Raw genomic sequence first — 27,919 nt, forward strand, 5'->3', positions numbered from 1 at the left:
CTGAGCTGTTTTATTATTTATTTATTGGATTGGATTGCATTAGATTTTACCGATGTACCTAATAAAGGTGTCACCAAATTCACAAAGAATGAATTGTTGCCGGTGATGGCACCATCAACCCGCCAAATCTCCAATGAAGTTTTGCAGCTGAGTGCAATTTGCTCTTGTTTTCTTTGCGTCTGATCGTAATTACTCATGTTGTTTTGTAGACCTGGCTCTGGACGGACTCATTTCATTTCTCTTCTGTCATGGTGCCTATATACACCTGAATGTCGCCAAAGACACCCAGTTCCTAAATATTGCAATACTTTCATCACCTCCTTTGACTATAAAAAGTTAGTTATTCATTATTTTATAGAAAATCTTCAAGAGTGCAAATTTAAAGCAGTAGCTACTTGTTTCTATCTGAGGTGCCAATTCATAACCCATTATTATATCATTATAGCATCACTTTATTATAGTGACTGATTGATTGAATATATATTGATTGGACATATACTCTTATATATATATGGCCAAACCGTATAAAGTCACAAAACTTTACAGATGTGTAGTTGAGATCCAAATGAAGGTGTGGTTTAAAGATAGGCATGCTCTGAGCAGGGGGGGGGGGGGGGGGGGGGGGGGGCGGGCATTGCATTGCAACACGGTCTCTAGTTGATTATTTAAATATTGTTTTTGTTTTATCATTTATTTTCAAAAAACGACACGCAGCAGACCTTTATTCATGACTCAACGTCATGCAACTTGGATCTAAATGTGAATTGGACGTTTTTTGCGATGGGGCTCATTTGCATAGAAAAGGGCCAATCTTGCGCTTAATGTCTGCATATTATCTCATTTATATAAAATATAACATGCTTGGCAGCGCTGTTAGGAACCATACGTTTTTTTGTCTTATTCGTGCCGGTTTAGAAGCTGCAAAAGCCGCACAATTCGTTTGCGAATTTGACCCTGAGTGTTTAATATTGTTCATATTCTAAAAGGGACAAGTCTTTATAATGAATTGTTTTTATACATTGTACTTTTTTTTCAAGCAGTCTCAACTAGAGCCTTTTTTGGAGGCGAAGGTTATAGGAGCTTGAGAATAATACATATCCAGTATATCAAGGGACATATCTTTCTATCAACATAAATAAATGTCTATCTTATCAAGGTGTGCCTGAGTAAATATGTTTTAAGATTTATACTTTCCCAGAAATGTGATCTTTAAGAAGATAGGATTTATTGTGGGACTGTACAGATGATATTGTGTCCAGCTTCAGTCTATTAACTGGCCTATAACGACAACATTGCAAGACTTTCATCTCTAAGTTGTGTGTCTTTCGCCTCCTTTTGTCTGCAGCTCTCTGTATTGATTTGAATAGTTTTTCTGTTTTTGTTTTGTGTGATGACTTCTCTGCTCAGTTTCCCTGCAGAAGCAGCAGGTCTGTAAACTGTTGTGATTTTCACAAGCCAGTCTGTATCTTCTTGTGTTTATCCTCCCAGTGACCCCGACAGCAGAGACTCACAAACCAGAGGAAGATCATTTTGGGGTGAGTGATCGAAATGTTAAAACATGTTGAGTGTTTGGATGGGATGTTGTGCTTGTGCTTCTTCGTTTGGTCTTAGAGCAACAAAAGCCCATAATGAAAAGCGTCCTCGTCACAGGCCGGTATTATTGATTGTATGAAACAAGGAGAAGTTTCTAAAACGAGCATTATCACATGTTGTGTCTTGTTTCTACATGAAAACGATCGGATAAAATGACGGACTTGAGGTGGTTGAGGTCCTGCCAGCATTGCGTTTTCAAAAGAGTCAAATATAAGTCTTAGTGAACTTATGTCACTAGAAGAAATGACCAGTTTAGCTCACACTTCAGTACAATATCACATCGCATTGCTTGGTGTTTTAAGGTTGGGATGACCCTGAATAGAGGAGCCTGTTTCGACTGCAGTGGTGGAAAAATGTGGTTATGATTTAAAGGATCGTCCCATTCTGGCTTAATGTGGGTGCTGGATGTTTGATCTTACATGGGATTGCTTGGTTTTCCCAATAAATCATGAAATACGGCAATAGGTGCAAAGGTTCTATTTACAAAGAGCTGGCAGGTTGAGAAACTGTGTCCGTATCTCCATTCCAGTACTAAGGACAGCGCCGCTTCTACGCACACACACACACACACACACGCACGCACACACACACGCACACACAAGAGACAGCGCTGTCCATTATTCCGAAACGACAGCGAAGCAACTGTCACATGTATCTCTTTTAACGTTTTTACTATTCTTATTTTTTATATTATTATAAATGAATAAAGCTTAAACATATGGGGATCCATTAGCCAAAAAAAGAAATTAATAAATAAAAGACAAAAGAAAACACGATTCAACGATCAGTCAGATTCGACTTTGTAAATCTTTAGTGGGGAGACCCCCTCCCCCCGGTATAAGGTCTAAACCGACACCTAAAATAAAGTGATTGAGTTGTAATTCTGAAACTATCTACTAAGTGTAGGTAACACAGAGCAGGGTTTCAGTGCTGGGTTTTTCTCAGGTACGCTCTCAAGGCATCTTGGACTTGTGTTGTGTCTTTTCTCAGTCCAGTGGGTGCTCTGACTCAGACTTGTCTTGGTGTGTAGGGCTTTTCAACTCCACCTTCTCTTGGCCTCGTCTATAACAGTGTCTGGTCTCGACCAAGTTTTTTTTTTTTTTTTCCTTTTCCTGTGTGGCTTCTCTGCTGCCAGTGACAGCCAACCCGAAAGTTGTAAGCCAATTGAGTGGATGTTATCAGTGGTTATCACTAGCATTCTAATGCTTCAGATGCTCCAAATGGCACCTATCCGTTGTGAAAGTGAAACAAAATACCTGTAGTTTGTGGCACCAAAACTACTTTGTTAGGTTTAGGTGTTAGTGGTGCAGCGTTAGTTAAGTACATAAGATAAGTACATAGCAACACATGTAAATGTATTTAAACTCGTAATGACCGTTATGTTAAAGTAACAGTGCAGAGGAAGACCAAAAAAAAGATGTGGAACAAGAGAATAGAACAAAAATCTGAAAATGTAGCTCAGGAAGTGAAGAGTGTCGAGAGCGGACGGTGCTGTTTTAATCAAGCCTTTCCTTCTCCGCCATTCGCCCGCTGCCGTTTGCTGCTATCTGCCGGAATCCCCTGGTGGCCGGTGAGCCTGAGAGTCGGTTAGAAATGTAATTGAGTTATTTTTTCTCCTGTAATTGACTGGGAAAAGATAACTGTTGAAGCAGAGGCTTTGACGGAGCGAGCGTAGTGGGTTAGTGTATGTGTGCGGGTGCCTTTTTTCCTTTTACATAATTCTGTGGTTCGAAAAATACGAATACCTGTATGCATCTTTAGATTCAAGTGTATGACCGTGACAGATATCGTCCAATCTAAAGCCCAGCTTGGGACCCTAGAGGCTGCTGTGTTTCATTCAAGCTCATAATATGAAAGCAGCTCACCAGTGAGCCTATAAAAAGTCAAATTGGTCCAAATGGTGGTTGCTAGAGGAAAGCACGGCCATGGAGTAATTAAATCCAAAGCATTTATCTCCTCGTGAATGTGAAGAAGAAGAAGAAGTTCTTTATTAATCCATCTTGGGGATTTCATTCTCTTGGTGCACACGGGTATAGGCCCAACATACACACATATGACCCATTGACATGCATTACTGTTGTTGAGAGAGAGAAGGGGCTGCCAAGGTCAAGCAGCACTGAGCAGTTTGTGGTTCACTGCCTTGCTCGAGGGCAGCTGCACCAGGCCGTTCCGTATGGTCGGTGCTGGACTTGTACCGGCCGCCCCGAGCCAAGTCCCTAATGAATGAGCTGTTGCCTCTCAAATGTGTTCGACAAATGTAATATGGTTCTGCTCATACCCAAAGGGTTCATCTGCTGGGGACTAAATTGTTACGGTTAGGGATTTTAAATTTCTGTCAGAGAGGAAACATTAGTTGTTGTGTTTTTTTTGGGGGGGGGGGGGGTAATGGGGAGCAACCGCCTTAATTAATAAAAAAAAGGCTAATGTATTTGAGGAAAACCACAAGATGACCGAGACCAAAATGCAGTTGACTTTGGCATTTAGCCGTCACGTCCTGTTTTTTTACAACCTGAAGTGACACGAGAGGGTGGAGCTAAGTGCAACCGAATGCTAACTAAGAATTTTTAGGTGACCAAAATATTACAAATAACTTTCATGTGGTGAAAACACACTGTGAAAGGGTTAAAGTTGTAAAACAAAAACAGGGGCAACTCCCAGACCGGAAAACGTTAGTGATCTGTCAATCACCGTGTAGCCCGGCCCTGAAGCATAGCCTACCCTGCTTTATGGTCTGTTTGACTCTAAATGGACCATAATGTACTAAATGAACATCATGCTGTATTGAAGAAGACTTAAACTAGAGACTGAGACCATAAACTCATGTTTACAATGTTTACTGAGGTAATAAATCAAGAGAGAAGTAGAGTCATTTTCTCATAGACTTCTATACAACCAGAGGAGTCGCCCCCTGATGGACATTAGAGAGAATGCAAGTTGAAAGCATTTTTGCATTGGCTTTACTTTTTAGAACAGAATGTTGCCGTCTGATTTATGCGCATATTTCAAAATTGTAAGCTCCATTCATATCGTTAATGGTATGACGCTGCCACCTTGTGGTTTACTTGCAAGACTTCGCAATATGAGCAGGTTGTAGTATTTTTTCTAGCATGTTAAATAGCCTCCCAAATAATATATATATACTGTATATACTTAGCTGTTGTTCCCCTGTAAGGCCTGCTGAGGTCCTTGCTGTGCAAAAATCATCCTTTCTTTATTCCTATGTATGTTTGTAATTGCCCTAACACTATGTCCCCCCCCCGCCCCTCCGGTCTGTAGGTCTCCATAGCAGTAGGCCTGGCAGGGTTTGCCTGTGTGATGCTCGTGGTTCTCTTCCTTCTCATCAACAAATACGGACGACGCTCCAAGTTTGGCATGAAAGGTAAGAAGTGTCTCTAAATCTATTTGTTCCGTCGTCTCGAAGATGTCTTGAATCAGGCTCTTAGTGTGCGACACTGCTCTTGAATGCCGCTTAAAGGAGCGACTCGTGGACGGAAAGGCTGAATCCGTCTGCTTTGCCAATATCTTTGTCGTATTCATACTTTGTTTGGTGGACTGAATGGAAGGATGAAGGAGTTACGAGTGGCTGAAAGGAAAGATTGCAAAATAATTAAAAGCTTGAAAGACAGAAAGATGAAAAGCACGAAGGGAGGAAGGACGTAGGGACAAAAAGAAGGGTGCGGGGAGGAAAGGAGGTCTCACTCATAGCTTTGCGAACATGGAAAGCATAATTTGAACCAACAATAGTCCAGTAGGAGGAAAGGTAAGGCAAAAATGATGGAAGGACAGAAAGAGGAAGGCAACAAAAGAAAGAAGGAAACAAGGATGTTTTGGACGATTGCTTTATTTTTTTACTTCCTGTTTCCTAACGGCCTTTCTTTCCACCATGTTCCAGTCTTTGGTGTGGACTTGCGTCTATGTCCTCACATCCGTCTAAGCTTTCAATATGAAAAAGAGGATGAAACCGCTTTAAGGATTTACGCTCACCTGAAGGCAGAGTTGCTTGGATCAGAGTTGAATGTATTATCTAATGATGAACAACACAGGCCCTGCTCGGGTCAGCTAGTTTCTCTTTGAGGAGTTGTGTTGGTGTGAGCTGGATTTATTAAAGTCCACTGAAGTGAAGGATTAAGCATGGGGGTGTTTTTACATCTCTCTCTCTTGCTCTGTCTGTTTGGTTTTAAGTCATAATGTTTGTCGTCATATACAGAAGCCAGTTCATACTATGGGTCATCGGTTTTAGGCGCACCATAATGACATCACAGCTTATAACTGTATCTTGGTATCCTGAGAAAATAAAAACTGCTCATATTTAAGAAAAAGTCTTAAAGGAGACATATGGTGTTTCTACCAGAACATGTTCAGATACTTTAATCTTTAAACAACTCTTCTTTTTCTCATACTTACTGTCTGAATGTACGTGTATTCACCCTCTGTCTGAAACGTTCTGTTTTTAGCTCCTGTCTCTTTAAGCCCCAAAAAGCCCAGTCTGCTCTGACTGGTCAGTGTTTTTCCGCATCTTGGCTGTCTCGCTATATTACACTTTCTTTCCATTCTATACAAACAAAAGATAGAACTATAAACACCATATTGAAAACTCAAATCTAATGTATTAACAAAAATACTCCAAATAGCTCAACATTAGCACAATTCCATTGTCTTCACTCAAATAGAAATTCTAACTAAACCAAGACTGACATCTGAAGGATTTAACCGCACATTGAAACAGCAGTCACAGCTTGAAAAGGAGAAAGTTAAATTGACTAATATTCCAACCTGCATTTCACAGAAATGGTACACTACAAACAATGCGAGAGCTTTCTGACTTGTGTGAAATACACATTTGAAAGTTAGAATGAAAGCTCTTAAGGCTCGGAGAAAGACTACTTGGATTCTTTTTTACGTTAGTAAACTGAATAGGGCCTCTTAGAAATCCAAACCAAAGAATTCTCATGTAGCGACCAAGGCCTCAAATGCAAAGACAAAAAATGAAGGGCAGATTTAGATGCACATCGCAATGAAACGGGATGATTCTTACTAATAATGTTCTTCCTCAGAGGCTGAAGGAATATTTAAATGGCATTTTGCAGTCTCCAGGTTTTTTTTCGGGCACCTTCATTAATTATTTAAATCTTCCGCCACACCAGAATCTAACGTAATTGACCTTCACACTGATGAGCTGCTCCACACATTCTCCATGTCATACAATGAGATCTCTTCCTGGTTCTCTCCCGTTTTTACTGAAAGCAGACATCCGTACCACGTCTCCAAATTAGTCAAAGAAACCGTGACCTTTCAGCCAGGAGAGCGTGAAACAAGAAGTCAGTGTTGATGTATTTGTCTCGTAACTTGTGTACTTCAGTAATGGCACTTCCGTAGACATTTTAACCCAAACCTAACAAAGTAAGTTTGTTACCTAAACTTAAATAACTAGTCGTCGTTGCCAAAATCTGACTAATTTGTTTCTTGTGAATACGTAACTTTATTTTGAAACGAGTGTATGCATGTAACGAGCGGAAATTGACACGTGTTGGTGGCTTTTGGTGGAAAATGTACGAACAACGACAGTACGTTTTTCCATGATATCATACAAACAGTTGTATGTTAAGGTGGGAAACGTAGGACTCACTACATTTTGGTTGCCCAAAACAGGTCGTTTTTGTTGTGGTTTGCTGCAACTTTTTTCCATTATTGTTGTTAGGCAACAACCGAATGAGTGCTCAGGTTAGGTTAACACCAACCATAAACTGTACCCTACCTAATAGTATAGACTGCCATACAAATGGGGTTGACTCTGCTGTTCCACTGATGGCACTAAATGTAAAACATGCTAAAATGACCACGCAATTGGTTATAATGCAGGTAATTCCATCCCTTGTTTTTCTTTTACCCTGATTGGCATTGATTTAAATACCAGCTCAAGTGAAAGTAAATTACTGAAGAAATATAAGAGTATTATGATAATGGTCATTTATTTCAAAATATACTTTAAAGCCCCGCTCTCTTTTGCTCTTAATTCAATTCAATGTTGCTTTATTGCCATTAAAGTTGCAATGAGTATTTTTTTATATTTCAAATGTTAGAGTTTTAATTTAGAATTTAAGATGACAGGTTATTCCATTGAATGTTTTACATTTTAGGAGGAAGTGCATCTCTCTCTCTCTTTCTGTTTCCCTCTGTCTCTCTCTAACACAAACACACACACAAACCCCATGTCTTAAGGGCACACACACTCACACACACGCACGCACGCACGCACGCACGCACACACGCACGCACACACACAGAAACACCATATCAACCATCTGTTGATTACTTCCATCTGTTCATTTAGTGCCGCCTTACAGCCAGCCCACATTACTGCCTGTAGGGTGAGTGTACACTTTCACACACGCACACACATACACACACACACAAACAAACTCTGGCATTTGACTCGCGGTACACACACAGATGAAGTGCACTGATACAGAGTCTCAGACGCCCAAAATGGATGCTTTTTTGAAGAAGACGGAGCCGAGCAAAACAGCGATGATTCTATTATGTCTCCATAAGTCCTCCTCCTCATACACTCCGCTCCTCTGTTTTAGGAGGAAATTGCATCTCTGTTTTCTCCTCAGAAGGAATATTGTCATCTTTATCATGCTGTAATCTGATTTTTAGATCCAATAGTCTCTTAATGCCCAGAGAAAACTGAGAGATGTCTATCATGTCTGCCTGCCAGCGTCCGTCTCTCTTTTGCTCTCCATCTCTGTCCCTTTTGAAACTTGATGGACACGAAGGCATCTGTCTTCTGGAGCTGAAGTGGAAGTGCATCGCCCATGAAGCTCAACTGGTTTAGCTACACTTGGACACCTTCATGAAAAATATTAACATTTGAAAGCGCTGTTTGTAAAATGTGTTCTCCTCTTCTCAACTGCGTTGTTGAACTCTGTGTGGCTGACCATAAAGCAGGGTATGCTTTAGCACGGGGCTACCTTGCGATTGACAGGTCAACTCGTAGCTTTTAAATCCGGTGTCCACAAACCAACGTGTGGCTTCAAGGGGAGTATGTCTACTTCTTACACACTGTCAATGCTTCAAACAGATGTCTTGGTCTTTGGTCTGTTCAAAACAGCTAAATCTGTTTTTGTATCTTCACTCTCAATCCTCGTTCTTTTGCTGAAGGAATCCACTCTTAAACTGTTGAAGAATCAGTTCCTTGGGGAGTCGTTCAATGCAAAGCAGTGAAAAATGTATTTTAAAAGATATGCTTGATTTTTCAACAAAAGTAAAACGGTTGGGCAAAATGAGTAAGCAGGACACAGCCTAGTCACATACAAGACGTCTGTCTCGTCTCGCTAAAGTAAAAATTATAACCTACGCCATAGCCTTCTATTGTGGAGCTGCTGTTAACCCCATGTATCCCATGATCCCAGTTTACCTCTAAGGGTGATGGACACAATGTTACACTACGTTAAAAAACATTGTGAAGCTTGTTACTTACCATCATGTAAGAATGTCTGCTAAGAAGAGTTATTTATTCATGCTCAATATGTTGTAACCTTACGTTATTATATTATGTTGTTACATCACGTCGTTAGGCATATTTTATAAATAATTTATATATTTGTTTATCATTTTTTTCTGGCACCTGGGTTGTGTCAAGATGTCAGGTCCTTTTCAGAATAGCTTTCTTTTGATGCCTCTGCACTGGTGAAGGATGTGAAGACACTGGTACGTCCTCCTTCCAGTCCATTCACAGGAATACCTGGAGGGATTTTTTTTTTTTTAATTTAGCACAAATGTCCACCTGAACTCAAGGATGAACGTTTTAGAATTTTGTTGTCAAAGGTCAATATGATTTCAATCAACATATTTTTGGCCATAACTCAAGAATGAATATGAAAATGATGACTATTTTACATTTCACATCATTAGATTTTACACATCTAATCTTGGTAGGAGAATATGATGAAGGGATGACATTTTGGACAGATATGGATGTAAACCAAAACTTGTCTGGTTGGTGGAGGCATACAACCGCGAGGTTCTCCATTTTGGAGCGGGCCCAACATTTTAAATCTGTGAAGACTTCAACCCTGGACTCACTCCCAACCATTAACAGGACCAGGTCCTTCATGGTTGAACTCATACCAAGAAAGACTAATAAATCATTTTTGTCAGTGGCTGTATTGGTTTAATAGCGTTGATACATGTCACAAGATTACATTGAATTAAAATATTGTATTGCATAATGAACACATTTCTACCCAAAACTTGTTTAAAGTGGAGAAAGAGAAAAGAGAACGTAGAGGAGGAAGCATTCTTCACTTTGTTATTTCTGTCTCTCTCTGTGTCCCAGATCATACTACCATCTGCTCTGGTGTTTTATTAAAAACCAAACAGCCTCCTCGGGGCCTGCTTTACTTATTCACACACAAACACTGACTAACACTGGCTCAGACTGCATCTCTGGGATCGCTCTCTGGCGTCTGTGTCCGACAGCTCAGAGGTTTGCAGAGATTTAGGACTTGGGTTTGGCTTTTTCTATTTGTTTACATGAGTCACTTTTCTGACTTTTATGTAACTTCATTTTTATATTTCCACAGTTGAGTTGTATTCAATATGAGAAAACAAAAAGAAATGTCAAAAACATATAATCTCCATATGCCTGCATTTATTCTAGAAAATGGGATGACAGTGTGGATTAAACAATTGTGGTTTGGATTATATGCAGACACACTTGATGGCAATCTGGACTCTACTGAGTGCACCTTTCTTGCACAGCATTCATAATTCATTTCAATCAATTTAGGGCAATTACTGATGATGGTTAAGAAGATAAAACCAAACAAACACCAGCCTTTAATGGGAATACATAACCTGGCTTTGGCCTATGTCTGACGACGAGAAAATGAGTAGAACAGGCCCCCACGGATGGCGAGATATTACACTTAGCTCTTCATCACTCATTGAACGTTGACTTACTTAATTACATGGTTCATATGTGTGGTTTAATCAGTGTACTGAGCATTTCAACATTCATCGATCCGACTGAATCCGTGCCCGTATCACGTCAGCTTATTGGACAATAGTACCATGTAGTCAACTATCACTGTGCATTCATGTGGCTAGCTCACGCATCAGAACACTGAGACACAGATGACTTAATGAGCTGTGACATGATGGCACACAGTAGTTATTGTCAAGTGTGGCTGTAACAGAAGGTAGCCTTCTCACAGGGATGTCATAACATGTTCAAATGTAATAGACTGCGTTAATAGGTTATTTGTGTGGCAGATACTTGCTCTGTGATTCTATACATTTGGCTGTGCAAATGCTCAGATGACTAATAATGATAATGATGCAATATCTTTACATTTAAGCTGCTGTGGCGTTGCAGCTTCTAAAATTCTAATTAAGGAAGTGAAATCAATACCGAACAAGAGAGAAGAAAAAAAAACAGAAATGAAAAGAGGACAAGAAAGTGCTCCCCTTACATGAGTCACACCAGATGAATGAAGGTATTTATCCCCTTAAGGAAGACTGCACGCTTACTGTTCATTACCATTTAAATGGGACCATCAAACATATACATAATTACACTCTTAACTTCTCTCTTTCTCCAGTGTAGATTTAAATATCACTTTGTTACACCACAGCAGTGTGGCGCCCTTACAAAACACACACGCATGCGGTATCTCCCCAGACAGGGTGCTCATTGGTTAACGCTCCCAGTGGTTTCCCTATGGGACAAAGGAACTGGCTCATTACAATTAGAAGAAAGAGTTATCATCGTTTCCTCATGACTGGCTTACGAGAACATTAGCAGAGTTCAGAGAGAATGTTTTGTGTTATTTCCGGCACGTGCCACAGCCTTATAGAAATCCCGCAGGGATTCTGTCTGTTTGATATACACGCTTCTGGCTAATAACTTGTGTGTAAATGAAAGGCAGCAAACGCTGGATGTGACAGAAGGATTTCTTGGCTTGGATCTACAGTGGAAAACCTCCTGGGAATGACGCCCGCTTCGAAATAAATAACACCGTTTTGTTCCATGAAATGTGGGCTGTGGGACCGGCCTGTGTGCATGTCTGCCAATTAACAGTTTACATAGTTTAAGGCTACCTTTTGGTTTAGTAATTGTACTCGGTTAGTATCATCGGCATATCTCTGTGCCGGTGAGAGACGTAATGTTTACGTGTTGTCAGTACGTACGTACGTCCCACGCTCCTGATGCATGATATCTTGAGATTCAGGTGAATTTGGAGTGAAGGAGTCCGAGGATGAGCTGAATAGATGATGGTGGTCAAAGGTGTGAATGTGATATCTCAGGATTGCCTTCAGCAAATTTATTCACATTTTCCACAAATGTCCACCCAATTATAACTTGAATATAATTTGGTGGTCAGAGGTCACTGCGACCTCATAAAACACATTTTTGGCCATAACTCAAGAATTCATTTGTTAAATTTGATGATTTTAGCAATTGTCAAAAGGGATAAAATTATGAAGTGAAGACATTTTAGATTGACTGCTTGGAGAAGGGATACAACCGTAAGGTGGTAATTAGATGGAAAGTATTTATTTTGTTGATTTTTCACCAAGGCTTTAGATTCTGTGTATTTAGTTTTTTATATGGAGGCACTTATAATAGATAACAGAATTGATTTCTGCAGTATAATTAGTGCAAGAAGTAAAAATACAGCCAAATTGTACCAAGAAACACATTGATAGCTTTGCCTCTCTTTGATCCTGACCAGGTTTTTACCAGGGTTTTAAATAACACGTTTGTCCTGAGGGTAAGGCTAGAGCAGTGGTTCTCGACTTGGGGGTCAGGGCCTCCCAAAGCCCTCTTCTCAAATGATTTTTTTCTTTTGGAAAAAGGAAACAATCTGGTAGAGGAACATAACACTGCTTAAACTGCTCATAGGTCACAAACATATGCAACCTAGAACAATCGGTCACAATTGGGCAATGCTTTGCTATGAAGGGTCGAAAGCCCAGAAGGTTCAAATGGAGATGATTCATCCTCTAGGGAGCGGGAACGTGTGTAAGTAAAATTATATTTTATGACCATTCACACTACATTTTGATTTGTCTTGTGTCAAAAAGAAAAGGTTGGCCTGATGTTGTGCTAGAGAAAAAGGTCTGATGGTTATTGAAACAATTACAAGTGATATTCATTCTCTGTGGATCAAGAATATCAATACAGATTTAAATGGGAAATTGGTCAGCTTCAAGTTGACCAAAGTGTTTTTTAATACAACTGATTTGTGATCACTTATGTGCTCACTCTTCCAAAGATTTGCAATTATTAAAAACTGCACTTACATTTGTTGCCTTTTTTAATTGATGCCAACTTGGAGGTTTGCTCTTAAAATCAGAATCAGATGGGATGGGTTGGGTGGTATAGAGGCATGGGCCCCTGCTGGGCTGGGGGAGGGGGACCTGGTGGTATGGGGCTGGTTGATTTGCCCCCCCCCCCCCCAAGTGGCACTATCAAAAAATACATCTCTGCCTATTTTCTCCACATACAAATGCTTATGCCCACAGAATAATTTGAAAGAATCTATAATCCCATAAAAGATGATACAGGAGCTTTTAAATCATTACTATTATATAAAATGAACCCTCCTGGTTTGATTTATTATTTGAGATAGGAGTTAATACATTTCTCAAGGCCCATGCTAAATGTGAATGCTGTTGATGCTCTATTGTAAATATGCCTGCTGAAGTTGCTGAGGGGTTTGAGGTTCAATTCAATTCAATTTATTTTTGTATAGCCCAAAATCACAAATTACAAATTTGCCTCAGAGGGCTTTACAATATGTACACATTTGACATCCTTGTCCCAGGACCCTCACATCGAAACAGGAACAACTCCCCCAAAAAACCCCTTTAACGGGGAGAAAAGAGGAAGAAACCTGTGGGAGAGCAATAGAGGAGGGATCCCTCTCCCATGATGGACAGAAGTGCAATACTGTAGATGTCATGTGTAGAACAGGATAGTGAATTACAACACATTCAATGTAATTACAGCACATTCAATGTATGACAGAACCACGGCAGGAGGCAAGACCTGGTCCAGGTATAACCCGATACACAGGAACCTGTGAGGCGAGAAAGCACAGAGACTCTGGTGAAGAAGCAGGTCAATAATGTGCATTAATGGTATCGGTAATATGAAATAGTAATGTGAGTAATAATAAAAGTGATATTAGCAGTTGGAGTCAGCAGGGCCATGGTAGGAGGAAGGACCAGGGTCCAGATGAAACCATGCATAGTTTTTGCCTATACCAGTTTGTCTAAGGGCCGGTCCAAGGCAAACCAGAGCCAGCCTTAACTATACGCACTATGAAAGAGGAAAGTCTTAAGCCTATGTAACGGACTTGGAATGGCATTGAAGGAGACAACTCAGAGGGTAGCTTTCCAGCATTTATTCGCTGCAGAAGACAACATAAATCACAGTTTCTTCCTGGTCTCACTCTCTTTATGCATCCGCTCCCTCAACAGTACGAAACACCACTGTCAGGGCAAGTCGGGACTAACAGCGACATCAAATGGACAAAACAAACAACTACATGAGGTGGAATGATTAACAGAACCCGCGAAAATTATAACATTAAACAAAGGAAAATACATACCTGCAGAAGACAACATAAATCACAGTTTCTTCCTGGTCTCACTCTCTTTATACATCCCCTCCTAAACATGCAAGACAACAGAATTCACACAAAGGAATGCTAAAGTATCTGCGTCGTTACGTTATATGACAGGGCCTGACGTAAAAGTAAATGGCGCCAAAAAGGCTAACTGAAACAGCCACTAAACTTATATTTTCCACAGTCAAAACGGCACGTAACAGCTTGATAAGGTCATCGCCTTAGCAGTTACTAAAGTACGTAGCGTAAACAGTTACATTCCCGAAGAAAACAACAAAACAGTGCAACAACATTATTCCACACAACTTACCCTCAACAGTACGAAACACCACTGTGAGGGCAAGTCGGGACTACGGGGGCTTTGGAGGTACAAAAGAGGCGAGACGCCGCTTCCGCAAGAAGCATTAACAAAATAAAATGCTAAATAAAAATAGCTCATAAAGATATAATTCACACATACTCAACAGAATAATAAAGTACATTTTTAACTCTGTTACACCTACTCTTAAATGTGGTGAGTGTGTCTGCCCCCCGGACTGAAACGGGAAGCTGGTTCCACAAAAGAGGAGCTTGATAACTGAAGGCTCTGGCTCCCATCCTACTTTTTAAGACTCTAGGAACCACAAGTAACCCTGAATTAATGGAGCGCAGCTCTCTAGTAGGGCAGTATGGTACTATAAGCTCTTTAAGATATGATGGTGCCTGACCAATTCAGGCTTTGTAGGTTAGTAAAAGGATTTTAAATTCTATTCTAGATTTTACAGGGAGCCAGTGCAGAGAAGCTAATACAGGAGTAATATGATCTCTTTTCTTAGTTCTTGTTAGTACACGAGCTGCAGCATTCTGAATCAACTGGAGAGATTTCAGAGACTTATTAGAGCAGCCTGAAAATAAGGAATTGCAGTAATCTAGTCTAGAGGTAACAAATGCATGAACTAATTTCTCTGCATCGCTTTGAGACAGGATGTGCCTGATCTTTGAAATATTACGTCATAAGTCATAGAAGTCATAGAAATTTGTTTTATCTGAGAATTAAAAGACAAATCCTGATCAAAGGTAACTCCAAGATTCTTTACGGTGCTGTTGGATGCCAGCGCAATGCCATCCAGAGAAACCACATCACCAGACAACCGATTTCGGAGGTGCTCTGGGCCCAGTAGAATAACTTCAGTTTTGTCTGAGTTTAACATCAGGAAGTTGCAGGTCATCCAGGTTTTTATGTCCTTAAGACATGCTTGCAGTTTAGCAAGCTGATTGGTTTCATCTGGTTTGATCGATATATATAATTGAGTATCATCTGCATAACAATGAACGTTTATAGAGTGTTTTCTGATAATATTGCCTAAAGGAAGCATATATAAGGTGAACAAGATTGGTCCAAGCACAGAACCTTGTGGAACTCCATAATTGAAGTTGGTCTTCATCGAGGCTTCATCGTTTACATAAACAAACTGAGATCGATCCGATAAATAGGATCCAAACCAGTTCATTGCGGTTCCTTTGATGCCAATATAATGTTCAAGTCTCTGCAACAGGATGTAGTGGTCTATAGTGTCGAACGCAGCACTAAGGTCTAACAGGACGAGAACAGAGACTAGTCCTTTGTCTGATGCGATTAGAAGGTCATTAGTTATTTTTACCAGAGCTGTCTCTGTGCTATGATGCTTTCTAAATCCTGACTGAAAATCCTCAAATAAACTATTGTTACGTAGAAAGTCACACAACTGATTTGCAACTGCTTTCTCAAGGATCTTAGAGAGAAAGGGAAGGTTAGAGATCGGTCTATAGTTGGCCAACACCTCTGGATCGAGAGTGGGCTTCTTAAGAAGAGGTTTAATTACAGCTACTTTGAAGGACTGTGGTACATGGCCTGTTAGTAAAGACAGGTTGATCATATCTAATAAAGTCGTGCTAATTAATGGTAGCACTTCTTTAAGCAGCCTAGTCGGTATAGGGTCTAAGAGACAGGTAGAAGGTTTAGACGTAGAAATTGTTGAAGTCAGTTGGTGAAGGTTGATGGGAGTAAAGCCATCTAAACATATATCAGGGTTTACAGCTGTTTCTAAGGTTACTCTATTTGTGGAAAGATCGGTACTAGTCGAGGGCAGGAGATTATTAATGTTCTCTCTAATAGTTATAATCTTATCATTAATGAAGTCATTGCTACTGAGGTCTATAGGGATACTCGGCTCACAGAGCTGTGACTCTCTGTCAGCCTGGCTACAGTGCTGAAGAGAAACCTGGGGTTGTTCTTATTTTTCTCTATTAACAATGAGTAATAAGCTGCTCTGGCATTACGGAGGGCCTTCTTATACGTTTTAAGACTGTCTCGCCAGACTAACCGAGATTCTTCCAAGTTAGTGGAACGCCATGTTCTTTCAGGTTTTCGCGATGTTTGCTTTAATTTGCGGGTTTCAGGGTTATACCATGGAGCGAACCTCCTTTGTTTTACTAACTTCTTTTTTAAAGGAGCAATAGAGTCTAGTGTCCTTCTCAGTGAGCTTGTAGCACTATCGACAAGATGATCAATCTGGGTAGGACTAAAGTTAGCACAGGAGTCCTCTGTTATATTGAAGCATGGTATTGAGTTAAATACAGACGGAATCGCTTCTTTAAATTGAGCTACGGCACCATCAGATAGACATCTAGTGTAGTAACTCTTGCTTATCGGTGTACACTCCGTTAGTAGGAATTCAAAGGTTATTAGATAATGGTCCGATAAAAGAGGGTTCTGTGGATAGACTATTAAATTTACTATGTTAATGCCATAAGTCAGAACCAGGTCGAGGGTTAAAACAGTGAGTGGGTTTCTGTACATTCTGACAGAAACCAATCGAATCTAATAATAAGATAAATGCAGTACTGAGGCTATTGTTGTCGACATCCACATGAATATTAAAGTCACCTACAATAATTACTTTATCTGTTTTAAGGACTAGACTTGATAAAAACTGAGAAAATTCTGATAAAAATTCAGAATACGGACCTGGGGCCCGGTACACTATAACACATATAACTGGCTGTATTGTTTTCCAGGTTGGGTGTGAAAGACTAAGAACCAAGCTTTCAAATGAGTTATAATCTAGTTTAGGTTTAGGGTTTAATAATAGGCTTGAGTCAAAGATGGCTGCTACTCCACCTCCTCGGCCGGTGCCTCGAGGAATGTGAGTATTGATATGACTTGGAGGAGTTGATTCATTTAGGCTGACATATTCTTCATTACACAGCCAGGTTTCAGTAAGACAAAATAAATCAATATGATTATCTGATATTAGCTCATTTACTAATACAGCTTTAGATGACAAAGATCTGATATTTAAGAGTCCACATGTAATTATCCTATTTTGTTGCACTGTTGCGGTAGTTTTAACTTGGATTAGGTTATTTTGTTTAACTCCTCGATCGTTTATTTTTGATTTAATTAATTGAAGTGGCCGTGGGGCAGACACAGTCTCTATGTGGTTTTGGGTGAGTAACTGCTCTAATGGAAGCTCAGAGGAGTGTGTAAGACTGCAACTCTGCTTCCTGGTCTGAACTCTGGGTTGTCATGGACCAGGTCCACACAGAAACTGGGTCAGATTTGCAGAAATGAGATCTGCTCCATCCAAAGTGGGATGAATGCCGTCCCTCCTAAGCAAACCAGGTTTTCCCCAGAAAGTGTCCCAGTTGTCTACGAAGCCCACATTGTTTGCTGGGCACCACCAAGACAGCCAGCGGTGAAACGATGACATGCGGCTAAACATTTCATCAAAGGTTCCATGGCAGCACACTCCTTTGGACTGTCAGTGATATGGCAGCGCTGGGCCTTGGCTGGAGGCGAACAGGAGTGCTTTATGGTGGACAGATCTGTTCCTCGCAGGACCCTGACAGGAATTAAACTGACAGAAACGTGCCAAACAGGCCTCCAGACAGTGACATTGACATATTAGCATAAGAGAATGTAAGAACTTCTCTTGGCTTGTGCTACAGCCGGTGCTTGTTGGAGTGGGAAACTGTTTACAACATCGCTCTGTTTTGCTCTATTAGAATCTAAATTTGTGAACAATCCGCTACACACTGGTATGAATACTTTTTTCCAGAACTGTCAATGGAGCATTGATGTACTCACATAGCATTACAGTACATAAAAAATATTCGAATTCAAAGTAAATTTGAAATGAACCACCAAGTTGATGTAGAAGCACAGTACATTTCACATTCAATACTTGTGTTAATAGCATTTTAAATTGGATTACAACAGTAACACAAAACATATGACACATTTATACATTATACGTTATGATCCAATTTAGGGCATTGCTTCTTTTGTGCTAGTTGAAGTCAAACATCTATCACTATACAGATTGGACTCGTGCTTCTCTTGCTATGACAAGTGAAAAATGTCTGCTGGGACAAAGGATGTTTGAAATATTGACCTGATGATGAATCGTGAACCAAAATCATGGCAAACACAAGTTGGATACTGATAATCATGCACGGTCCCCCCATGACATTTCGGCAGTATCAGGCAACATTTCCTCTTTGTCCTTCATGAAGATAAAGTGCAGCCTAAGAGTCACAAATTCACTTAAAGTTGATTCTCATTCCAATTAACAAGTAAATGTTGGCTGTTATTTTCAAAATATCTTCATATGAGGGTTTGAATGATATCTTACAAAACTGTTAGGATCTGGTATGAAAACAAAATTATTGACAGTAATGAAAGTATTAATATCAATACGATTATTGACAAATAATGAGGCACCACCCTGAGACCAGGGACCAATAACTAAACTATAAAGTAAGTCTCCAAACTGGTTTTCACTCAAAATGTCAACAGTCAAAGTACTATTCAACATTCAGAGTGAACAGTGAAGGTTAGGCCACGATATACAGCTGTTATCACAAAACACATGCACAAAGTAATCACAGGAACCCACTTCTGGCTATCAGGTCCGGTGAATGACCCCCATCGTAGGGTTGCAAGTACAGGCAGTACGCTGTTGACTTGCGGTATGAGCTCGGATGAGCTTTCGTTGGCCCTCTAAATTTAATCTAATCTAACTAGTAACCGCCGCCTCGTCGGGAACGGCGAACGAACTCCAGGTGACCGCCTAAGTGTTAATCGAGTTACTGCCCCAGCCTCGAGAATCATCCTACAGCAACTAAGAATGGAGTTCATTGGGAGACCTGAGTACGGAGAACCATCTCAGCATCAACCCTCCTCCATCCATACGGCTGCTGCGGGCTTCCGAACCAACTAGCCACCGGGCGCCAGGGTGTGATCCGAATTATGCACGGTGTATAGCGACAGACACCTCCGAGGCACTGTGCCCCAGGGAGGGCTGCGGCCCGCAGGGCCCGCCTCCCCTCCTACGGGCCACGATGTTGGCCTAGGGCACCGCCGCGATCACACCCCGCAGGCCTGCATTGACCAATGGTGGATACAGACTCGTATGTGAGTCAATATGCAAAGCTACAAAAACGGCGGCGAGGCCACGATTATTTAATGGAGTAATGAGGCACACAGTAGAGGCCGCGTTTACACACCACGTGTGTCTAAGATGAGCATAACAGCACAACCTATATGTCTGTACGTGTGTGTGGGTTAGTTAAGCAATAAGGAAAACACTCAAAGCAAGGCAGATCCTCACCGCTGTAAAGTACAGCAACTGTTACTTTATCACACAGAAACCCAACCGGCGAACTCAGAATCGGCGGCTCTGGGCATTTGACTAATAAAGTTACAGTTACCAACCTTACTCATGGTGACTGATCTAAACACAACACCATTATATCAGCATGGAATAACACTCTTATAACAGCGCTAAACTACTATCGGAGCAACGACACAACAGTGATTTTACACATCACTAACGGAACTCAGAGGTCTGTAAACATACACAATAACACGTTAACCTTACATTTAAACTTAAAAGAGAACAAACACGGTTGCAAACATACTGTGACCTATCTCTGCCTCGACAAACGCCTCTTACTTTGAGATGGCTTCATAGTAGTCGGAGTGTTTCTTTGAATTTCTGTATTCAATTCGGGACCCGGAACTTCCACTTGCGCGGCGATAAATTAATTCAACATTTAAGTAATAATAACTACTAAAGTTGCGTAACTTTAATACGGACGTCGAGTAACAAATATGCAACGTCACTTCCTTAGTTATTTCAACCCCAACATTTGCTTAAGTACCAAAGTTAAGTGACAAATAAGTCAACGTTGATTTCTGGTTTCACACGGGACACAGACAGTGGTCTCCTTGGTGAAAGTCCTGTGTTTTTAGACCAAGACATCCACCCCGACCTCCTCCCAATGCGGACTTACCAGACTCAGGTCGTTATACTATGTGACCTGTCCGGGCTCACAATTAGGTGCATTACATACAAATGTATATTGTGGGTTATATGCAAAATAATGTGCATTGTTTTTTTGTAGGTATAACAGCCTTTTTCACACAACATTAGTTTGTTTCCTTCTCCCTGTACTGCTCATCATGTGTCACTCCCTTCGCTCTTTAGACCCTTTCGTTAATCCAATCTAGAATCATCCAACAATGGTTTTAACATTGGTAAATGACAGAACATTCCTTGAAAGACGCATACCCCGGTGACATGCACACACACACACGTCTATTTCACTCAGGTCTAAAATGTCAGTGTGTGCTTTTCTGAGTTTGGTGGCAGCTGCAGTGTGTATGCTGGTCTGGCTGTGGCCGTCCACAGAGGAGAGGTTTACTTTACTTTGCTTGGCTCTACAGTGAACGCAGGATGACTCATAACAAACCCCACTGCTTTTTTTCCTGTCAATCCCCCAGCTCTCACTTTCTCTCTATTCCCTGCATCTCAGTAAACCAAATAGAAAAAGCAATGAGCGATAGGACTAGGGCTGTGCAATATATCAATATAGTTATATATGAGACTAGATATTGTTTTAGATTTTGGATACCATACTATCGTAAGGTGGAGTAGGTGTTGTCTTTTCCTCTTTTTAAAGGCTGTTTTACAGTAAAGTGATGGGATTTTCTGAACTTAGACTCTTCTAGCTGTTCCATTATTTGTCTCTACCCACTTTAGTCATTATATCCTCTTTACTGATGATTGATTATTAAAAATATTGTTAAAATATTTTGTGAAAGCAGCAATAGTCAACCCTGTATTGTTGTCACAATATCGATAGAGGTTTTTGTTAAATTAATTCTTGATATTTGATTTTTTTTTCCCATATTGCCCTAACAAGGACCAAGAGATCTTACACACATCCTCTTGTGTTGAAGAATGAGCTGAATCTGAAGGCGAGGGTCTTGATACCATGTGTATATGGCAGTGGCGGGCCGTCAGGGCCTGCAAGGTCTTCTCTGCTGGCCTAAACAGAATCACAAAGCTATATCTATTTTATAATTTAATATTTTTTCTTAAATACACTACATGTATTATAATTTCTAAAAATATTTTCCCCATTATCTTATTTTCTCATTGCACAGCTACTGTCTTCCTCAGTTGCTCTGCTTCCAGTGCAGCTTGTTTTAAGTAGAGCTTTTATCCAATCAGATCTCACCTCTGTGTCTCTAGGTAAGAACAGAGGCCCCAGGCCTGCAGACTCACAAGTGCATCCAGTGCAGATTAAAGTAAATGGGGACGATATTGTTGATTGTCATAGTGTTCAACCAATCAGATCTTTAGTTTGACATGTTGGGCGTATTCTTTGACGTATCAGAGCCTGCTCGCCGACCTATAATGACGTCAGCATTAGTGCAGCTCAGTGTCTGCTGCGAGGTGCAGAGTGTGCTGTGATTGGTCAGTGGGCGATCACGTGACTATCGTGAAACGAAACTTAACAGCAGAGGCTGTCGGGTAGTGAATCACATCACGTGATGCAGCTCAACCAATCAAATATGGGCATTCTGACTAAGTGAGATGTACCACACACCATGACACAGGGGACTGAGACGAGGAAAGACACTGCAGAGCAGTACGTTCAATGTTCGAGTTGTGAAAGTAAAATCATAAAACGATCTCTTTGGGCTTGTCATTAAGGAGTGGGTCCCACAGCCAGACCAGCTGAGAACCACTGTCCTCCATGAGTGCAGAAAACATTATATTTTCCTGAATATGAGCTTCTGCATTTTCCAAGCGCTCTAGTACTTTTCAAACGTATTGTAAGTCTCGCACCGAACGGTACGTACATAGTTACAGCCTTAGAAACTAATAATAACTGTGGTGCCATCATGTGGTTATAAGGAGGTATTTCAGCTACAGGACAACAGTGAAGGCCTAGGTATAAAATGCACGGCCCGCCACTGGTATATGGACTGTGTAGTCCATGTACTGTTTACTTTCATACATCAAATGTACAGTATTCTTAGATATTAGGGTCATTATTGTCGATTAAGTTATCTTTTTCAGGTCCAAACTTTAGTAATAGTTAGTTTCTACCTTTTCTGGCAACTCAGGAACTTCACCTGCAATTTGACTTGAGGAACCAGGTTCACATCTGTCCTCACATTGGAGCTCTTATCAAATCTTTGCACGACCCAATGAACAGAAAATCATTGATGATAATTCAAAGTAATATTTATATAACAATTCCAGAACTCTAAGTTACTGTGTGGAACTTTTAACTGGTTAAAAATGAATTAACTTGGAGTTATCTGTCACTGAAATGAGGTTGTCAGAGAGCCATAATGTCATTTTGGGTAACTTTTCGCTTCATTGGCCGGCTCTAATTCCTGATTGTCTATTCTGACTGTAGGCTCAGCATTCTCATCTGTATTCAGAAAGCTTTCTTGGAAACTACCTGCACTTTAAATTTAATCCATGATGTGACACCAGCATCTGCAGTTACAAAAATTGCCTTCCAAAACTGGTAGAATATTGCTGTCTCCACCCAAAATACCAGATGCTCAAGACGCTCAAGGGAGACCTGAAAACAATTAAAGCATTCACCGAGTCAAAAGATAAACCGAAATAACCCCATGCATGAGAGAGTGAGGTGAGAAATGAGGACACCAAGGACAAGAATATGGACGTTCAAAAGATTAGTTTCAATTAGGTTTTGGCTCATACCAGAACTTGGATCACAACTTTACAACTACCATCATCATCTGTAGAATTAAAGTTGCATTAGACAATAAGGCTTTGGTTAAAAATGCATCTGTTTTATCTCTCGGAAGTCAGGATCACTGGTTAAAAGAAACAATGACTGTTGGTGGGAAACCAATCAGCAGTCAGCCTCTCCATCAAACTCTCACGCATTGCTGAGCCTTCCAGCCACCTCTCTGAGAGGAGGTTGTGCTGGTTGGAAGGTCGTGTCCGACAGAGTTCTAATTCATGAAGTGTTTGCCATTGGTCCTTGACAGTTAAAAGTATTTTAGGCTTATTATTCGCCCTAAAATGCTGCAAATGGCATTCTCCAGTGTGTCCGCTCTCTTGCCCCTATGTCAAACAGAACTCAAGGAATCTTGGCTTTATATTTGATCTTCAATTGAATTTGAACACCATGCCAATAAACTCAAATTAAATAAATGAACTAAATTCAATCCTGTTTTGTTTTTTCAACTGGGTGACATTGCAAAAACCACATCATTATTAATGGCTTTTTATCTAACTTATCATTCACACCTTCATATTTTCCCGTCTTGACTTCGGCAATGCCCTTTTCACTTGCATAAGCCAAACTGCACTGTCCCGTCTTCGGGTTGAACAAAACGTAGCAGCTAGGCTCTTAACTAGGATGGAAGGAAGATCTCCTGCTGCTCTCCTTGAGATTTATTTTCTGTTTTTTACTCTTAAAGATTTTTTCAGGGGGAGAGTTTTTCCTTAAACAATGTGAGAGTCCAAGTACTAAGGATGTCGTTTGTTGTACATAATGTGAAGTGTGAAATTTGTGATATCGGACTACACAAATACAATTGACTTCATTCACTCCTACTTTAGCTTCACTGCCCTGGCTGCCAGTGAGGTTCAGGATTGATTTTAAGATTATTTTAATCACACATAAGACACTTCAAGGCCAAGCTCCTGCCTCATCTCCGAGCAACACCAATCGTCCATTTGGGTCTTCCAACCAAAATCTGTTGGCGATACCGAGTGCCAATCCTAAAACCAAAGGCAACTGCTCTTTTGCTGTCCCAGCCCCCAGACTTTGTAACTTTTTATAAATTTGATACATTTTGAAGTTCAAGGGTTGATCTGTGGGTTACCTGGTTGCTGTATTCTTGTTTTGTTCTTGAGTGCGTTGCGTTAGTATTAATCTATGATTTTTGTTTTTCCCCTGAAGCGCTGTGCACTTGGAATCTGTTTTCTTTACTGTAAAGCATGTTGTAACTGGTAATGGAAGTGATGTATGGATACAGTTTTACTTATTGACTTACTTCCTATTTGAACAAGTGCTTTTCTTGAGGACAGTCTTTTTCATTGACAGCCGTAGACTAACTCATTCAGGGTAAGTCATTATGCAGTATGTGCTGGTCATAGACAGTTCACTGCACAATCAACCACAGCCTGTTCCATCAAATCTGGAACACATTACAAACTCAAGTTCATTGTATTGGTTGATACTCTGATCTTATTCCCTATGGTCTATAGACAACACTCCAACTGCAGTATATTGGAGTGTTATTCACAGATAAGGCCATTTGTTTTATATGCACTATGAGTTAATGAACGCAGCAGAATATGCATGCGTCGTTTCTTTCTGTCTCTCTACCCCAGACCTTCAGATCAATATTTCAAATTGTCGACTTGTGATTACAGAACTATTACCCATGCTGCGCAGAAAAATTAAAACTCTCACTCATCAGGCATTCACTGCACTTCCTCTCATTACTGGCCTGGCCTGGAGGGAAAGAGAGAGAGGGGTAGGGAGGGGGTTGGTGGTGGAGAGAAATGGTGCAAGGAGTGGGAAGAAGAGAGTGCATTGAATGAAAATGTGAGATATCTGGTAGCTGTCAGTGTTGATTTTAGGAACATGCGGTTTCCTGTCGAAGTGTCCTTGAGCAACACAGCGAAGGCCCTGCGGCACTGGCTTAGTCCCAGAGAGTCTCTCCTCTATAGGGTTCAGCTACAGTCTCTGAATGTAAACATGGAGGGTGAAGGTATCAATGGAAATGGAGGGATAATAACTACTGTGGAAAAAAGGGTCTTTTGCCATTGTTTGCACTGTTACTGTGTCAACAGATCATAGCTCTGAATTTTGCATACGGCTCTTCTAAAATGCGTTAAATTGGTTTCATACGACACAAACAGTGTCGTATGATGAAAGTCCTTGGTGAAAGTCCTGTGTTTGATGGACCCGTCCATCAACCCCAACCTGACTTATTCCCTTACTCACCTCATAATTATTACGACTCCGAGAGGTTGGCGTCGTCTTCTTGTATTTGTATCGTTGATCAACCATGTGACTACATGACGAAGGTTTTCTAAACCTGCTAGTAGCTGTAGCCTATTCAAACCCATATCTATCGTTGTCAGAAAGGACTGATCGGCTGTAGCTCTCAGGTTGGACTTTGTAAGGATCAAAACAGTGATTCCTCAGTATATGTCTGCTCTTTGGCTTTAAAGGTGTTAAAAATGCCTCAAATATTGTATTGTAGTCTGAATTCAATTTGCAGCGATCACAGGGTAAACATTTCCTCCATGAAGTAACAGACTGCAACAATTCTATGAATGAACACAGACAAAATCTGTGAGATGTGGCATTATTTATTCCTTAAATAAATTATCAAAATGGCAGAATATATTTATTTTATCAATCACAGACCAATTTGTTGGTGGAAAATACTTTGTTTCAGCCCACTCTCTAGCACCTCTGAAGGGAACATTTTGGGGCGACGCAATTTCATACAAAGTTAATGCAAAGATGTGGAAGGTGCAAATTTGTGCACAGTGATGCAAATAACGCAAAATTCCCATCATTTGCGTCTCTGCGTGATTTGAAAATGTTCTACTTGAGCAAGAAATTGGCTTGATGCTCCTGTCGTCACTGACGTCCTGATGTTCTATCAGAAATGGAGGAACAATAATTGTTCCGGCCTTCTGTGAGAACCAGACCATCGTACCTCTTATTTCTACGGAGACCAGATGGAACTCTATATATATATATATAATTCTATGCGTATAAACGTATTTGTATGAACTAACCATAATTAAATATTGTAGTGAGGATGAAGCTAATAAGGAGGGGGAGTTGAAGACGTGTGGCAATTGTTAGTGTGTTCAGTGTGAATAATCCACAGAAGCACAGATACCCCTTTCAAGTGTCATGGGCACAAACTGAGATGCTATTGAAAATCTTGCATTCACTCGACATTTAATTATGCCATGTCCTCTCTCAACCAGTCTGTTCTATATAAACACTCAGAAACAGATAAGGAGAGGAACGATACTGAAAAGCCGATTTTTCACTCCATAAAAGACACACAATAAGATCCATTCCAAATGCAGACTTTCAGACCTCCCAGGGATTTACATAGTAGTTTTAGTTGGTTTGAGATAGTAATTTGTACCAATTTCGCCTGAAGTAACACCTGTGTTACCGAAGTCAGATAAGGTCAAAGTGAAAGCTTTTGTCTCTGCATTTGACCCATCCCTGTATATAGGGAGCTGTGCGCTGCCCATGACAGGCGCCCGGGGAGCAGTTAGGGGTTCAGTGTCTTGCTCAGGGACACTTCGACACGGGACACGTAGCAGCCAAGGATCGAACCACCGACCACCGCGGTTACCGGACGACCCTCTCTACCCAGTGAGCCCCGGCCGCCCCCGGTCGTTAATGGAAACAGTGTGGTTTAGGTAGCAATAAGTGCTTTGCTAAGGTCATGGAAACACTGTGGTTCGAGTTAAATTTGCCAAGCCACGACACCGAGCTTCTTAGTTTTGGCTCAATACGAGCTGTTTGAATCAACACGTTGATCTGAATCATCAAGTCGGTACACGGTCACAGAGCGCCAACACAACCTGGTTACATCGCCATGAAACGGAGGGAAAGCTTTCAGCCCTCATTCACATCACCTCTTAAACGCACATCATTCAGGAGGGAAGGATGGAGATGAAAGATAGGGTCGGAGGTAAAAGTGGCGATTGTTCCAGTTTGTTCAGCATAAATCCTCCTCTGTGTGAGTTTGTGTATGAGTGTCCCTTGCGTCTGCATAGTGCACCGTCAAAAAAAAAGAACATTTTAAAAGGAAAGGATGAAACCATTGATTCTGTGCTAAATTGCTCTTCTCCTCACCCTGTGCAGTGTTTTGGGATCTGATGCGCCTTTGTACTCATAGATCATCAAGTTTTTTTATCGAAATGTAGCACAAATTTTAACAGGAAATGGTCCAGGAAAATGTGAATGTGTGCCTGTTTCCTCCACCACTTTATTTCTGTGTTAATTGTTGATGGAGATATAGAGTTGGTGGAGCCGATTCTCCACTCAAAGCTCAAACGATGGAAAACCAATGTTGAAGAAATCATGTCAATATGGCATTTCTGTCAGTTTCATGTATTAATGTGAGGGAGGTTACACTCTCCTCATCGCTCCACAAATATCTGATGTTTCCAACGTCTAAAGGCCTTTACACATCAATAAAATGCAAAATATTCACCTGTGAATATTCATCAAAACTATTCATACCATCAGCGATGCGATTTTTTGCAACAGTTGCACTTTTTTAATAAAAGGTTTTAACAGATGGTTTCAGGCAGAGG

At 40.7% G+C, this 27,919-nt stretch overlaps 1 protein-coding gene across 1 annotated transcript in view; it reads left to right on the forward strand.

Moving 5' to 3' along the window:
• Positions 1-27,919, forward strand: part of LOC142972024 (NT-3 growth factor receptor-like) — a 217,994-nt gene that overhangs the window by 126,434 nt on the left and 63,641 nt on the right. Inside the window, exons 11-12 of the mRNA XM_076112799.1 lie at positions 1,489-1,535; positions 4,870-4,972. Coding sequence (XP_075968914.1) covers positions 1,489-1,535; positions 4,870-4,972 — 150 coding nt within the window. The remainder of the gene's footprint in view (positions 1-1,488; positions 1,536-4,869; positions 4,973-27,919) is intronic.

The sequence above is a fragment of the Anarhichas minor genome, unplaced genomic scaffold (assembly GCF_050575085.1).
Source record: "Anarhichas minor isolate MPS153535 unplaced genomic scaffold, ASM5057508v1 ptg000005l, whole genome shotgun sequence".
NCBI classification, from domain to species: Eukaryota; Metazoa; Chordata; class Actinopteri; order Perciformes; family Anarhichadidae; genus Anarhichas; species Anarhichas minor.